This window comes from Haemaphysalis longicornis, unplaced genomic scaffold (genome assembly GCF_048455015.1).
Source record: "Haemaphysalis longicornis isolate Haplotype H1 unplaced genomic scaffold, Haemaphysalis longicornis Haplotype H1 scaffold_5, whole genome shotgun sequence".
Lineage (NCBI taxonomy): Eukaryota > Metazoa > Arthropoda > Arachnida > Ixodida > Ixodidae > Haemaphysalis > Haemaphysalis longicornis.
Window position 1 is genome coordinate 49076650 of NW_027526385.1, and position 14111 is coordinate 49090760.

Genomic DNA, 14111 nt, shown 5'->3' on the forward strand with positions numbered 1-14111 from the left:
TAGGGGACGAGCCCATTGTGGAATACAGCTATCATTTTTTTTCTTTCACGGAGAATTGCAGCCAGGGCATATGGTGCGTTCTTTTCATAAGCTCATTCGACGGTGTAATGTCGTTTCTAAGGAGCCGTGTGATTTACGCATGACCAATGCAACTACACAGAGGCAGTTTGTAGTGCTGAGGTATTAAATGAAATTAACAACAGACGCAGAGCAGTAACACCACACCACTGCTTTAAAAGTCAGCAATGCATAAGCACAGGGTGCACAAGCAAGCCACCACTTCTAAGTTTACGCCATACATAATGGGCCTGAGCAATTAAATGCAATACTTTGTTTGATCTAGTGTGTGAATGCCCGCTTGTTTGCAGATAAAAGACGTGCAGTGTTTTGCATTAAGGTAATATCTTCCACCGTCTTTTTTGTCATTTCCTTCAAATGTATTTGGCAACCCGACAAGACTGAAAAAATTGGCACAAATTTTTTTTAAATACAATATTACGATCTGTGACGAAATAAGACAGCGGTATTTATATGGCCAGCTTCTCCTAGATATTTGCGGGTGTATGGTATATTATTCCTGCAGGCGGATCATTGAAGTTTTGAAGCAGTTTACAAAATGGGAACTTAAGCAACCACGAGCATTTAGGCAACTATAATATTACAGAAAAAACATCTTAAGGACGTTTTGAAGGTCCTCAGGAAGAGTATACGTTAGTTGTTCCTCGAAAGTAAGAAAAAGTCCGTAATGGCTTGGAGTAGACAAATCTCTAATCGCGCTGGCTTATCGTGATCAGGTGCAGCAGACTTAACGGCTGTCGTCATCTTGTCAAGACGTTGCCGAGACGTCTTTGACGTGAAGCATCTAGCTGCGCAAGCTCAGTAAGATATCCTCCACATATTTCCAATATTTTCTTTTCTGGGCACATCAACGACACCGTTGGAGGAAAGAAAATAATCACTACCAGTTTGAGTGAATAACGAGGGCAGAAGCATGCAACTATATTGTCAAGCAGGACGTCATACGCGCTTGACACCGAAATTCTCTGATAACAGCTATACGGTCTTCACTTTTAACACCAAGGCCGTAAATTCACTAAAAATAAATAAAGTGCCAGCATGAGACATCACTGCGTCACAGGCGAAATGCCAAGACCTGCAAATTACTAGTCGTGGTGCGGATTGGAAGCTCTAATATTCGCTTCGCATGTATTCATATGCATGTAGGTATGTATTCATGTGTACGTGTATGTATGTATGCACGTATGAATTCGTATGTAGGTTTCGTTTCAATTCACATGGATATACAGGAAAAATAAGCTTTCTGTAATTCTACCACAGCAATCCAAGTAATCCAATGAACGCACTGAAACTAAAAAAACAATCAATATCTCGCAGTAAAACTTACCCGAATAATCCTCACTTCTTCATGACTCCAGACAAAAGTCATCTTTCTCACATCAGATATTTTATTATATATCACGATTAAATACAAAAACGTCAATACCACCGACAACATTTCGCACAACTGGCGTACGTATAGACATCCGTCAAAAAACCGCGAACATCAAACACTTTGTCTTGAATATTTTGTTTGCCGATAGCCTTTTTAACCTACACATCTTAAGACACATTAGTCAGGAGAGGCACATCGCGAAGAGCAGCGACATCATTGTTGGGCTGGGTTGGTGTCAAGTGGCGTCCGTTGTGCAATACAAAAAATATTTCTCGTTTTTTTGTTTTTGACGTAAAAGGAAACGCGGGGAATCTGATATGTGCAGGCGAGACCGGAGCAGAGGTGAACTGGTGGCATTACATTTGTAATTTTTTGGGAGCAGGAAGGAGCGCAGGGGCCCTTGCACTTGTGGCGCCATCTGTGGAGTAAACTACAGAGCACGCTCAGCAGTAGAGCAGGCTGGCGCCATCTATCGGCGTCTTGAAGATGCGAGTTTCCCTCCTCGACCTCCATGAGATCGAATTCAGCACAGCGCGTCGGCGGGTGAAAGCCATGGCTGAAGGGTGAACTCGGGGTCAAAGGCGGTTTACTCGGGTTCTTCGTGGGTAAGAAAAGTAGTGTATTGGCGTACCAAACGCCGATTATAATCTCTGAGACAATGTTGCAAAAGCCAGGGGACATTATTCTTGAGTTTCAGAAAACACACTGGCTTTACTCAACAATGTTTAAAAAAAAAAAAACGCTTCGCCACCTATGCGGGTGGCATCGTCACTAACAAACTGACGATACCACCCGCATAACTGACGACGTCTTATGTTTTGTTTTAAACATTGTTGAGTACAACCAGTGTGTTTCTTGAAACTCAAGAATAACCTAGACTATCCTGAAATATTGTAGTAAAAGTTGAAGCTTGTGTCTTGCAGCACTGGCAGTGCCACAAGCACAAGGTTCGGAAGGTGCTCCGCTCGACACCGCGGCGCCACCTATAGGCAGTTCTACACCATTGATATACAAGGCAGATCAAAAATTCGTCCTTAAGTTGAGGCGTTTCGCTAGAATAGCCACAGAGGAAATCGTTATGTCCTAACGAAAAGTTGAGTGCGGTAGTCTTGTGCAGGCATTCACGTTGTGTTTCATATCTATACAATGTGTGACGCACGTGGTATATTAAGGACAGTGCGAACATGAAACAGCTTCAATAAAATACGCTACAATACTCTGTAACGGCAACACTAGACACGGAACATTAGCATTAGGTTTCACATAGCATAAGCAGTTATTAGAATACTCTTCGGCATCGTTACTCATGACGGGTACTATGAGTTCACTTATACATACGCACATGCGATTAGGGATTCTAGAAACACGCATATAGTTTTTTATGTATATTGGCTACGTCTGTCATCACCGATAGACAGCACAGTCGGAGGAAGTTACTGGTAGTGCAGTTGGTCAAAAGAGTTGTGCACTTTCGAGAGAATAAAATATTTTCAGCTGTCTTTCACCCGAGCGTTATTCGTAAGACATGTACTTCTGATAATATCAGGGAAGACCAAGGCAATTAAAAACTGACTTCTACCAGAGCTAACCGACAGAAACATTGACAGTTTATCGGTGTTTGGTAACAAGTTAAAGCGAAGTTTTTGTTTTTAAATTTAGTGCCTGAGAATATAAAAAAAAACTCAGTTCTATACACATCGCTATTGCTTGGCTTGAAACATTCGTAAATTTCTTGCGAAGAAGGAAATTCTAAAAAAAGGGTTCTAGCAGCGTGAAATTCAAACAGTCGGGTGCAGTTATCCAGTTGAAAAACACTTCATAACACACTTCTAATTCTAAACAGAAACATGCGGTCAAGCCAACGCCTCTCGCAACACATGTTTGAGACCACCAATAACATGTGCCACCTGGCACTACACTTGTTTGCCACAAGCGTGATTTACATCATCATGCGCACGAGGTGTTCGGGGTGCAAAGCGAATGCAACGTCAAATAGGCTTGAACAGTTGAGGGGACTGTTCTGCAGTAACTTTCAAGTGTAGTATGAGAATAGGGACGACAAGGCTTCTATGTAAACTTCGAGATGAGCGCATTTTGAGAGACATGGCTCGGGGCGAGTGGCGCCACACCGCGGTCAAAAACTTTGAGAGGTACGTCGACGTGGCTCAAAAATATGTTTCGTCCTTATGATAACCGGAAGCACGGGTTTTGTTTCCGCAGGGATGACAAAGGAAAGACATGAGTGGCCTACACCAACATTTGTACTGAATGGGGACCGTTTGCGCAACATGTCTTGCTCCCTTCAACGGTCTCAAAAAGTTTTTTTTTTATGCTGAATACTTCTTGGTTTGTCTGTCGGTGTGTGTATCTTCGTAGGTCAGACCAAGCGAGCCAGGTCAGCATACTGACCAATCTATCGCGAGTGCCCAAAACTGCAAATCCCATGTACAAGTGCGTCTAAGGTACTCAGAAATTCCGTGGTACATGTTCACCACAATGCAGTCCAGCGAACAATCCTCGCCGCCCGCAATACATATTCGGCGAATGACAGCAACGCGCATAACAGTTTACTTAAAAATGTGATTTGCCCTGTCGCACTCAACAATGCAGTACGTAGTGCTTGAATTGTGTGATGCACCTCCGCAGACCAAACATTTGTGTTAGATCGCTCTCTCAACGTCGACACGCCCCTAATTTTATTGCTGGCTGCAATGATTGGTCAAGCAACTGCACTGTGGTGAAGTTGAACCAAGGGATTCTTATTAACGCCTCTAGGAATTGATTTGACCTTGCGAAGGAGATTTTTAAAATACCCTTGAAAGTTCCGTCTTCCCTGTTGGTTCAGTTCCCTTTGTATGTACAGATTTTCATTCTTACCACCGCTCATCCCGGTGTTTTATTGCGTACAACGCGTTTCTTTATCCTACCCAACTCTCTACCCTGAAGCCTTTGGCCCGTACTGTAGAATTAAGAAGGGTTGATATCTAAACGCAAGTAAGATAGCAGTTATAACGTCTTCAACTTGCATGCTTCCATTTTAATTTCAGAATAAATAATATCTAGGTATCAACTTTTTGCGAAAACAATGGGTAAGCTGGCAAAGACCGGCACAAGATTATAGTTGTTCTGATATCGTTTCTGCCAAACGTGAAGTGAAGTATTTTGCACTGTGATGTTAAGAGTGTACATTTGATACATCGAATGCATATCTTCACCTGTTTTAGTATAACCGTAAGCGCTAACACAGTTCAGGGCAAGGAAAAAGGCTCTATACTGAAAGCAAGAAAGCAAGGTTAACTAAGTTACATATGGCACAGATTACACTGTTTTCCTCATACGGGAAATGATGCTTGGTTTTCTTGAACGTGCTACGCACCACATGCTCTTAAACTATTTCGTCGCCTCAGAAACGCGGTACAGAGATTGTTTACATTCCTCCTCCACCAGTTTTGAACACTGTACAGTGGCATTGGGTTGGCTGAATGCTTGTTTTGGAAGTCGCCCACCCTTCCAAGCGGTGACGATTCTCGCGCTGAATACTTGACGATATACAACAGCTCAGAAACACGCTAGAAGAGCTTCACTCGATTAACACTGACTGACAATTCAAAGTGTCTGCAAGCGAGTTCACACAGATCGGCACACTCAGTGGCTGGTTTGCTGAACGCCTGGTACACCCGAAAGTGCCGTGTCCGTTTCTCAGCAAACGCACCGTTTTCTGTCCACAAACGTATGATCACTGTTCTGGCAAGTGTAGTCTGACGCCGGTAGGCTTTCTGGCTCTTCTGATCGACGATCATCTTGCGACGAAGCAGGGGCCACTTGTGGACGTTGTCTGCTTCAGTTGAAAGTCATCACTGTCGTCGCGGTTGTCTAATGTCCCAAAGACTCTACCGCAAGTGTGGTATCTCAACACTCCAATAAAGCGCCGACAAGCTAACTCCTTTTCCGATTTCACATCAGCAGAGTCACATTGTAGCTTAGATGATTCCAAGTACAAATGAATACATCCGTCGGTGATGCTCTTTTACCGATTCCGGGGATCCACTGTAGTTGTGATGGGCACTGCGGCCTTATTTCTGAAGAGCGAGGACACCTCAGTAACCTACACCTACGCCTACACCGAAATCGAAACTACCCTCAGCAGTAGTTTCCGCGACGTAACCGTTCATTTTTACGCAGTCCTCCGCGCCGTTACTAGCAGCTATTCCAAACTTGGATTTAGCAGAATTGTTAAAAACCAGGGCACGCCGAACAGTGGCGACAGCAACAATGGTGTCACATGCTTTAACTGACGCCATAGGAGTGACCTTATCATACTACGCCCATTTGATTTTTCAAAGCTGTAATAATTATAAGATAAATATTAATTTTCGAGCTGCTTTACATTGTGTTACATCCAGTGCACTATGAACCTCACGTTGCCCACTCAGCTGAAATGTCTGCTTCAAACTCAGCCTATGATAAACTTGTAAAAATTGTATTCACGGAGTCCTGCACTGGCAGGTAGTGCTTCTCGACATCTCGTTATTGCGACTTTTTCAGCTTCAGGGGATTGGTGTAACCATCTATGTAGTGCGCAAAACTTCGCCTGCATTTTGGTAAATGGAAGAACACAAACTAACAGCCACTCGACAAATGTATTCGATACTGTACCGAACATGGCCGTTGCACTCTTTGTAAATGGCGGATTTAACCTTCACGCAATGTAGCACTGCTGAGGGCATACCAGTCTCTTTTGACTTTCATATGGTATCGGCTTAGTATGAGCTGTTTGCTGCTGCCGTCTATGAGAAGTTTCACCGCACGCCGCCCCAACTTTACTCGCTTCTAGAATCCACCAGAGCACCGTGAGATGCTTCCAGGTTGGCTGATGCTTCATTTTCAGTGAACCAACGTGTTAAATGTCGCCCACGGCCTTGAGTTCAACGTATCTTCATGTGTCTCCACTCCTTCAGAAGTTAGTTCCTTTGCGCACTTGGTCCTCCATGCGCCAGCACCTACCACCTCTTTCTTGGGTTAGGTTTTCTTCGAGGAAGCTCCGAGATGTGCATCTCCGACAGCGTGGTCTCGCCAGCACTTCGCGCACATGCCTCTACTGACTCTCCTTTGTTTGACCTTCAGCTCCTGACATGATCCAGTTTTGGATGCGTTGCTCCTTGCCATAGTCTGTCAGCAGCTCGTCGCCTAGTCGCTTGTCTTGTCCTGCGCCCGTTACGGCAGCCATTGCCGCAGCGTCCCAGATTTCGGACACCTTGGAGGTCCGCGGAGAGCGGACCATAAGCCACCGGTCCCCGTAGTACTTGTTGACTTCCGTGACTGGGTACCTCTTAGAAGGCTTCGCTTCCATCAGCCTCCGCATCATGCGCAACAGCCTGGGTGTGAACCGCTTGAACTCTCGCGGCGTCCTTGTGGTTTTGCGTTTCTGCCAGTCGAGGTACTCGTTGAAGCGACTGTCCGTGATGTCTGCTTTCTCCCACGGGAACCTGTTGAAAAGGAGTAATTAGACGTCTTCAACAAGGGCCAACTGAAAAAACATTACGCCTCAGACAATTGATCGTAAATTGCAAGAGTTTCATGCTTCTGGTTGAGTGCGTTTCAAAGAGAACTAGAGAAAAAACGTGACTATGTGCAACGTTTGCACTGGTACCGGGCTATAGCTGCTTATTTTGATTAAGAAGTACACATACGCCTCTGAATACAATACTGGAGAGAACTCCGCTACTACGCCGAGGAAGCTAGCTGAACACAGCATACACGAGACCTCCCATAAAAAACAAAGGTTCAGACAACCCAAGAATCACCGAATCTGCATCGATTGGTGCGAAAGTACTCAATGTTTTGGTAAAAAACACTTCAGTGGCTAACTGGAAAACGACCTCTGTTTTACTTGCAGGTTCATGCAAATGGTCTCAAGGTACTTTAAACATGTTAACGTCCCCTGTTAGTCTACACTTATCTGCAACTCTTCATTCTGGCGTGCTTAATAGCCGTGGCCCAGTTGCATCAACGGTTAAAATTCCCTTTTTCATACTTTAGGCGTAGCAAAGAGATCCGTAGAGGATGAAGCTCATAGTGTATCGACATTTAAATGATTGACTTCATAATCACACTTTATCTAGTATACGACTAAGTGGAAAATAACCGGTCACAAGTAAAACATCATTTGTACCAAGATGTTATCATCGTAATCATCATCAGAATCTTACTGTTTGTATCCACTGCCAGACGAAGACCTTTCGAATGTCCTACTAAGTGTTCCTGTCTTGCGATGCCCTCCACAGTCCATTCTTTGCCCCCCGAATTTCCTACTTTCATTTCTCCATCGAATTAGTACCGTGCATTGCGATCATAATGTGGAAGCGTCAAAGGTTCAAATGTTCACGCAAGCGCTCTAACCTTGCCGTTAGTGAGGAGAAGATGAGCATTCCGATCTGCCAGACGTCAGAGCCCAGCTCAACAGTGTAGCCTTCGAGATGCACGGCCTCCCATATTTCGGGAGGACAGGTGGGCAGTGACCGCGTCCGCTTCTTCACCAGTGTCCCAGCTTTCCTCGTGAGCCCGAAGTCAGTCAGCTTCACCTGTAAAGAAACAAAACATAACGCCCTATGAGCACTGAAATTGAGGGTCAGTACAAGGCTCCCCTGCTGTGGGGCTCCATAGCTTTAACGTATTTTCTATCTTATGTAAAGCTAACGTGAGGTGATATATACACTACACAAAATCTATGCACAGATACCAAATACAAACCATAATGGAGTGCGGTAGCCCTGGCTGCTAATTTTGTTGCGAAGATGAATTTAAAAAGCAGACACCAATTTCACGGAAGCAGGGCAAAATACTTCAAAATAGCAAGTAAACCATTTGGCATCAAGAATTGCGGAACGTCACTAACGTTGAAACACATTTAAATTCAGAATTTCAATATGTTTTCGTTAAGTATGCGTCGTTTGAACGGGTCAGAGACATGCTGCTGGCTGCAACAGACCACAAATACGAAAAAACGACAAATACAGGTTATGAGTGTCGCACATATTATAAGTAGTTTTTTTATCGACTCATTGGAGGCATGTTAAAAATATACATTAGGCGCGTGCGAATGCGGATTTTTGGTTTCCACTTCAGCACAAAACGAGCAACAAGTTCGTTCACACGGTCGCAACCAAAGCAAGTTTTTTCGGCGTGAGGAGAACATTTAGTAATCTTCAACAGTAAAACTGAAATTTAGACTTTCTCACGCATGTTGCACCAACTAGTCTGTAGAAAAATGAGAGGTTCATTTCAACACACCAGCGAAATTTTCGAATTTTTTCTATAGCGTAAGCCAGCTATAGAGAAGCTACTACACTGCTTTTAACTTTATTGAAGTCACATTTTATATGGAAGCAATCTTAAATCACATTTGGTTGCCGCAAGCATAAATGCTTCACTATGCGGATAATGGTGACATAGAGTATTCTGACTAGCTGCGACTAGCACAATATTTTTTAAAAGCCTAAGCAGACCTTCCGTGAACGCTTACGTCAGTCCTAGGAAGTTAACGCGGGATATAGGGCCACTAAAAGCGCGAAAAAATAGCGTCATTTAAAAATCCTGGCGAGCGTTGCCTTGATGTCATGGCGGTGTCATCTATGATTAGCACTTCCCCGCGGGTCCGTTTCCCGGAAGAAACAAAGCATAAATTTTACTTCTTAAAAAAAAACACCGTGAATTGCCCGTGCGCACGTACAATAATTTTAAAATGTTGATTCCGCGAAGCTAATTTCATGCCAATTACAAACGTACAAAAATGGTTTAGACAAAAATTGGCGCGAGCTTGTTTTAACTAACATGCACGTTCCGCAAATGGAAAACTGACTTCGCGGGTGAAGCGGTGTCAGCGCCTTCCTTTTGAGGAAGCAAAATCTTCCTCGATATGTTTCATTTCCGTCGATATTCAATTGTCAATGTTGTTTTCCCAAGCAATACCTGTATAAATTTGTGTTGAGCATTTGTATATATTGGCGTACTGCTGCGTGTTTATTGTTTCAGTGTTTGTGCATATTTTTTCGTGTGTACCCTAAGCTTGTAACAGTTTGAAAAAATTCTCACGTACCACTCCTCACGTGAGGGTACCCAAAATAAATAAATAAATAAAGAAGAGCATCACACGTTCAAAAAATCATCCTCGTGCAACATTCTGTCAGAAAACAGGGGCTCGCGTACCATTTCACTACATAGCTAGGCTTTCTTATCTAGAGAGTGTTGATCGGGACAGCTTGAGCGCTATCACGCTATCAGGGTGGCAAAACAAAAGCACGATTGGTGGAGTTGGCCCGATGCCAAGGAATTAAGAGAGGGCTCCGTAAGCACCTTGTAGCAGCACGTCACCGGAGCATGGTGGGGAAGCCTGTTGCCGATGGCGGAGGAAGCCGGTGCATGTTCGCGACGGCGGATCAGAGGCGCTCACAATGTGATCAATCCTGTGCCCAACTAGTTAAAACTCGTTGGAAAGAATATATTTCAATTCGTTTCTAGCACGGCATTTTTTTCTTTTTCAACAAAGCATAATTTCGTGTGTCCGCGTTCATCAAAAGAACTGTGCCTCTGCGCTTTCGAACTTCGATATACTTCGAAAGAATTCGAAGTTTCGAATAGCGCTACTCGATTCAAAGCCAGATCAAATATATCTTTATTCGCTTAGATATTCGAATGTTTCGAAGATTCGCGCACCCATTTATAGTTGTTTTTTTTTAGTTGCCCAAAATTTAACCCACAACCAAATCAAGTAGACGTACTGATTTTTTTTTTGCTAATGTCAGGTCCTGGTACAGCAACATCGCAGGAAACAAATGCTAAATATTATCGCGTTAATCTGCATGTTTCTCTATATTGCCGCGAACCAATTTGACTACGTGGCAATATTATCTATATTAACCTACATTAATCTGCAAGATTTTTGCCTCTCCTCGGATGACAGATCACACAGCGGCTTCGAATGGGGACAGGCTCACCTTGGTGAAGTCTTTGCTGAAGATAAGGATGTTCTCGGCCCGCACATCCCTGTGCACCAGCTCCTTGCTGTGCATAAATTCGAGGGCAGGAATTATCTGCCTGAGGATAACCTTGAGGTCCCGCTCGTCAATGCCGCCGTAGTACTCCACAGCGTGCCACAGGTCGCCGTACGGCGCCACCTGCAACGTTGCGCAAAACCTAATATGTAATCGTGCTCGAGCTCGGACATGTCTGCAAGAGGCAATGACATTTCGAGAGGAGAGCAATTAGAAAAACCCGGGACATCTCCACTAACGTGAAACCTGGGGCGGGGCGAAGCATGCAGTGTGTCAGTGTATTCTTGGCGCCTTGATATTTTTGCCAACGGAGATGAAACCGTTGGGGGGTACAGGTGTACAGTTTTGCTGTAAACGCCTCTTTTCTTTGAAGCACGAACCTCTGTAGCGCGAGGCGTAAACGAGTGTCCAGGTGTTTTTTTTTTAGTACGCGTTACGACGCGCTTTAGTGTGAAGCGTAATTGAGCGTCCCAGTGTTGTTTTTTAGTACGCGTTACGTTTTAGCCCGAGGCGTCAACAAGTTTCCCGGTGTTTTAATGCCGTCACTACATGATACGAACGACGATTAAGACGACGACGACGACGACAGGAGACGCCAACAGCCCCAGGCCCTAAAGGGCTGGGGCTGTTTAGTCTTCGCTACTCAGTAACCTGCATTCGATAGTGTGGCATTTGCACGTTGCTTTCAACGTACCTATTCCGGTCAACGGAATCCACAGAAATACAGATAATTGAACCCTGACGACAAAATACAACTTTTTTTTAATCTGATATAACTTGCTTGTGGTAACGCATTCAACTTCATTCTAGTAATAAGTGACACCTCTTGACAGAGAAACGCAAGAAATATTGCAAACTTTAAAATTTCGTGCTACATGGTGTCAGCAGAGACGCAATAGAAATCGGGATGCCGTTGTATGGCGCCACCGTCGTTTCAGCGAACAGCGCCGCCCGTGGCGAACCACTCGTCAGTGGAATTAGAGTGAATTAGAGTGAGTCAGCCCAACGTTGTTGTGCTGCGGTGCGGCTTGCAAAGTGTCGATAACCAGAATGACTTTTTCAGATTGATAAATCTTGAAAGTACGATACGCCCATACTCAGTAATTACAAATCGCAGACGACGCTCAATGCGCCTAGCTGGAAGCCGAGCTGGAAGTGCAAGTCCGTTCCTTCGTGCAAATTTTGCATGCGGTATTGTTGCCTGCGTGCAGTTTGGCGTATCGAGAAATATATTGCAACTAGATGCTACTGCAAAGCCGGCGCGGGCAGCTTATTCAAGTATGCTGCGGCGCTGGCCTTTGGCAGTTGACGACCAAACGGCAACGTGCACGAGCGAAAGGCAAAGTTGGGGGTACCTTCTAAGATTTACTTCAAAACAAAATGGCTGAGCGATAACGCTACGTAACTTCATTACTTGCTGTAGAAACGTGTTTAATTTCACAGAAACGCGCTTACAACAGCCAACGGGGAATCGTTTTCAGAATAAATACCGCATGACACACAACGGCATTGCTTGTCGAGGAAAAGCATTGCGTAATGCCTGTTTTAAGACTTGCAATGGTTGCTGGCTAGTTCTTAATGGTTTTTCTTTAAGATTACTGGATGGCTGAAAGCGAGAGACAGGAGGGTGCCAAAAACCTGCCCTTAGTTTTACAACTGAATGCTGCGGTAGAAGTTTTCAAGCTGCGACCTACGCTTGAAAAATCATGCGTTCCTCCGTCTAACGACGAGGATAGTTCAACGCAAAGCTTTCTCGCGAGAGTTTTCTTGGTTGCCGTCTGGGTTGGACTTTTACTCTCAGACGGTTTGGACTTTGACTACTTGAGCTTTGAATTTGGCCCGCGCGCAGTTTGGCCTTCTGATCGCAGCGGCTTTAACTTTGACCCTTTCCCATTCTATTTCACACGAAAAAAGCTTCGCGTTGAACCATCGTCGTAGTTAGGCGGAGAGCTGGATGCTTTTTTTGTTTAATTTTGCCTGACCATGCCCTCTCCAAATCCACATTGCTTCCATCGTGTGGGAAATGCGTCTGTTGATTTGATTGTAGGGTTTAACGCGCCGACGCAACGCAGGCGATGAGGTGCACCGTAGTGGAGGGCTCCGGATTAATTTTGACCACCTGGGGATCTTTAACGTGCGCCGAAATCTCGTACACACGGGCGTATTTGCTTTTCGACTCCATCAGAAAAGCGGCCGCCGCTGCCGGGAATCGAACCCGCGACTTCGTGCTCAGCAGCGCAATGCCTTAGCCACTGAGCCACCGCGGCGGGTGAAATGCGTCTGTGCTAAAGGACTCAGGTTAACGCACCTCTACTTGAGACAACTTTTGTCGCACGTTTTCGGTTTCTTTGCCAGGTATTACAATGTATTACACAAGTTTTCGTTGAAATACTCGGTAAAGAATGCTTACGCATTAAAAGACACCGGGTGACCAACATTCTGCCACATTTTTTATCGCCTTGGCCGTCTATCGGTTCCACCCTATATTCCACACGGCTGGTAAAATTGGAAGGATATGGAGGGGTTTGTAGTTTGGGCGGTTGGGTGGTTGAATTACTTTACCTCTCGGTAAAATTATTACTGCAAACGTGGAACTTCCGCTTCAGCTTCAGTTTTCAGGCTCCCATGCTGTCACTCATGGAAACCGAAAGCACAAAGCTCACGGTTACAGAAAGAAATTGTAAATTGGACGCTTCTACGGCCACACGGTAATTAAACTCCTACGTGCGTCAAAGCTTTCTCTTCAAAGTACACATATCGAGGTATCCCATCGCTAAGGCCGGTGTGGAAATCACAGTCATTGAAACCAGTGAAAATATTTTAAACTGGTAGAAATGAATACAAATAGTAATAGTTTTATTCGTACTCAAATCAGCTGGAGCAAGGCGTACAGCGTGGAAAAAAGGGCTCATGCAAATGAGGCCCACACCTACCCTTAGAAGCTCCCGACGAGTTTACGTAGCCGGTTGTGAATCTAAGAACGCAACACATCTGCCTAGACTTCGTTTCACCGCATATATAGCCGCTGACGACACCACCTAAGCACTAAAAGCACCAAACCAAACACCACAAGAACGAAAGGCTGCGAAGTCTAATGCGCCAGCCCATTCCAGTAACAAGGGGAGCGCCGAATGGTGGCGCCACCTGCCCAGCTATCCGGTCGCGTGTTTTGGAGCACCCACGTGACATGTATGATATCACTACAAGCGCTATTCTTCTGAACGCCTCCCAAAAGGAGTCCACAGTTCGGGCTCTGTGGTCTCGATGTCGAGCACTGAGTACTGGCGCTGACGGTTTGGATTCGAGCTCCGTCAGGTCTATCTCTTAATTTTTTTTTCCTGATTGCCTAACTTTTCTTCTAAACTTAATTTTTTTTCTAAACTCATATCTACGTGTTGTTTTTGTTAATAATAATGATTTAGTTTGTTTTAGGTCGCTTTACGTTTGGGGCGCAGCCAATGACGACGTTTAATTACCGTTCTGTATCGCGCTAACAGACATGTCGCGTGGGTGCTTTGTGCAGCGAAGCGTTTGGAAATACGCTGCCTGGTCCTTCACTAAAAACATTATTATCAATGCTCAAGCCCACGTTGGCATACAAGTGATGA

At 44.7% G+C, this 14111-nt stretch overlaps 1 protein-coding gene across 1 annotated transcript in view; it reads right to left on the reverse strand.

Annotated features, from left to right (window-relative positions):
• Window positions 1-1448: 1448 nt before the first annotated feature.
• Window positions 1449-14111, reverse strand: part of LOC144138195 (serine/threonine-protein kinase SBK1-like) — a 53622-nt gene continuing 40959 nt past the window's right edge. The window contains exons 4-6 of the mRNA XM_077670371.1: window positions 10447-10626; window positions 7853-8034; window positions 1449-6939 (exon numbers count right to left, since the gene is read on the reverse strand). Coding sequence (XP_077526497.1) covers window positions 6549-6939; window positions 7853-8034; window positions 10447-10626 — 753 coding nt within the window. The 3' untranslated portion in view covers window positions 1449-6548. The remainder of the gene's footprint in view (window positions 6940-7852; window positions 8035-10446; window positions 10627-14111) is intronic.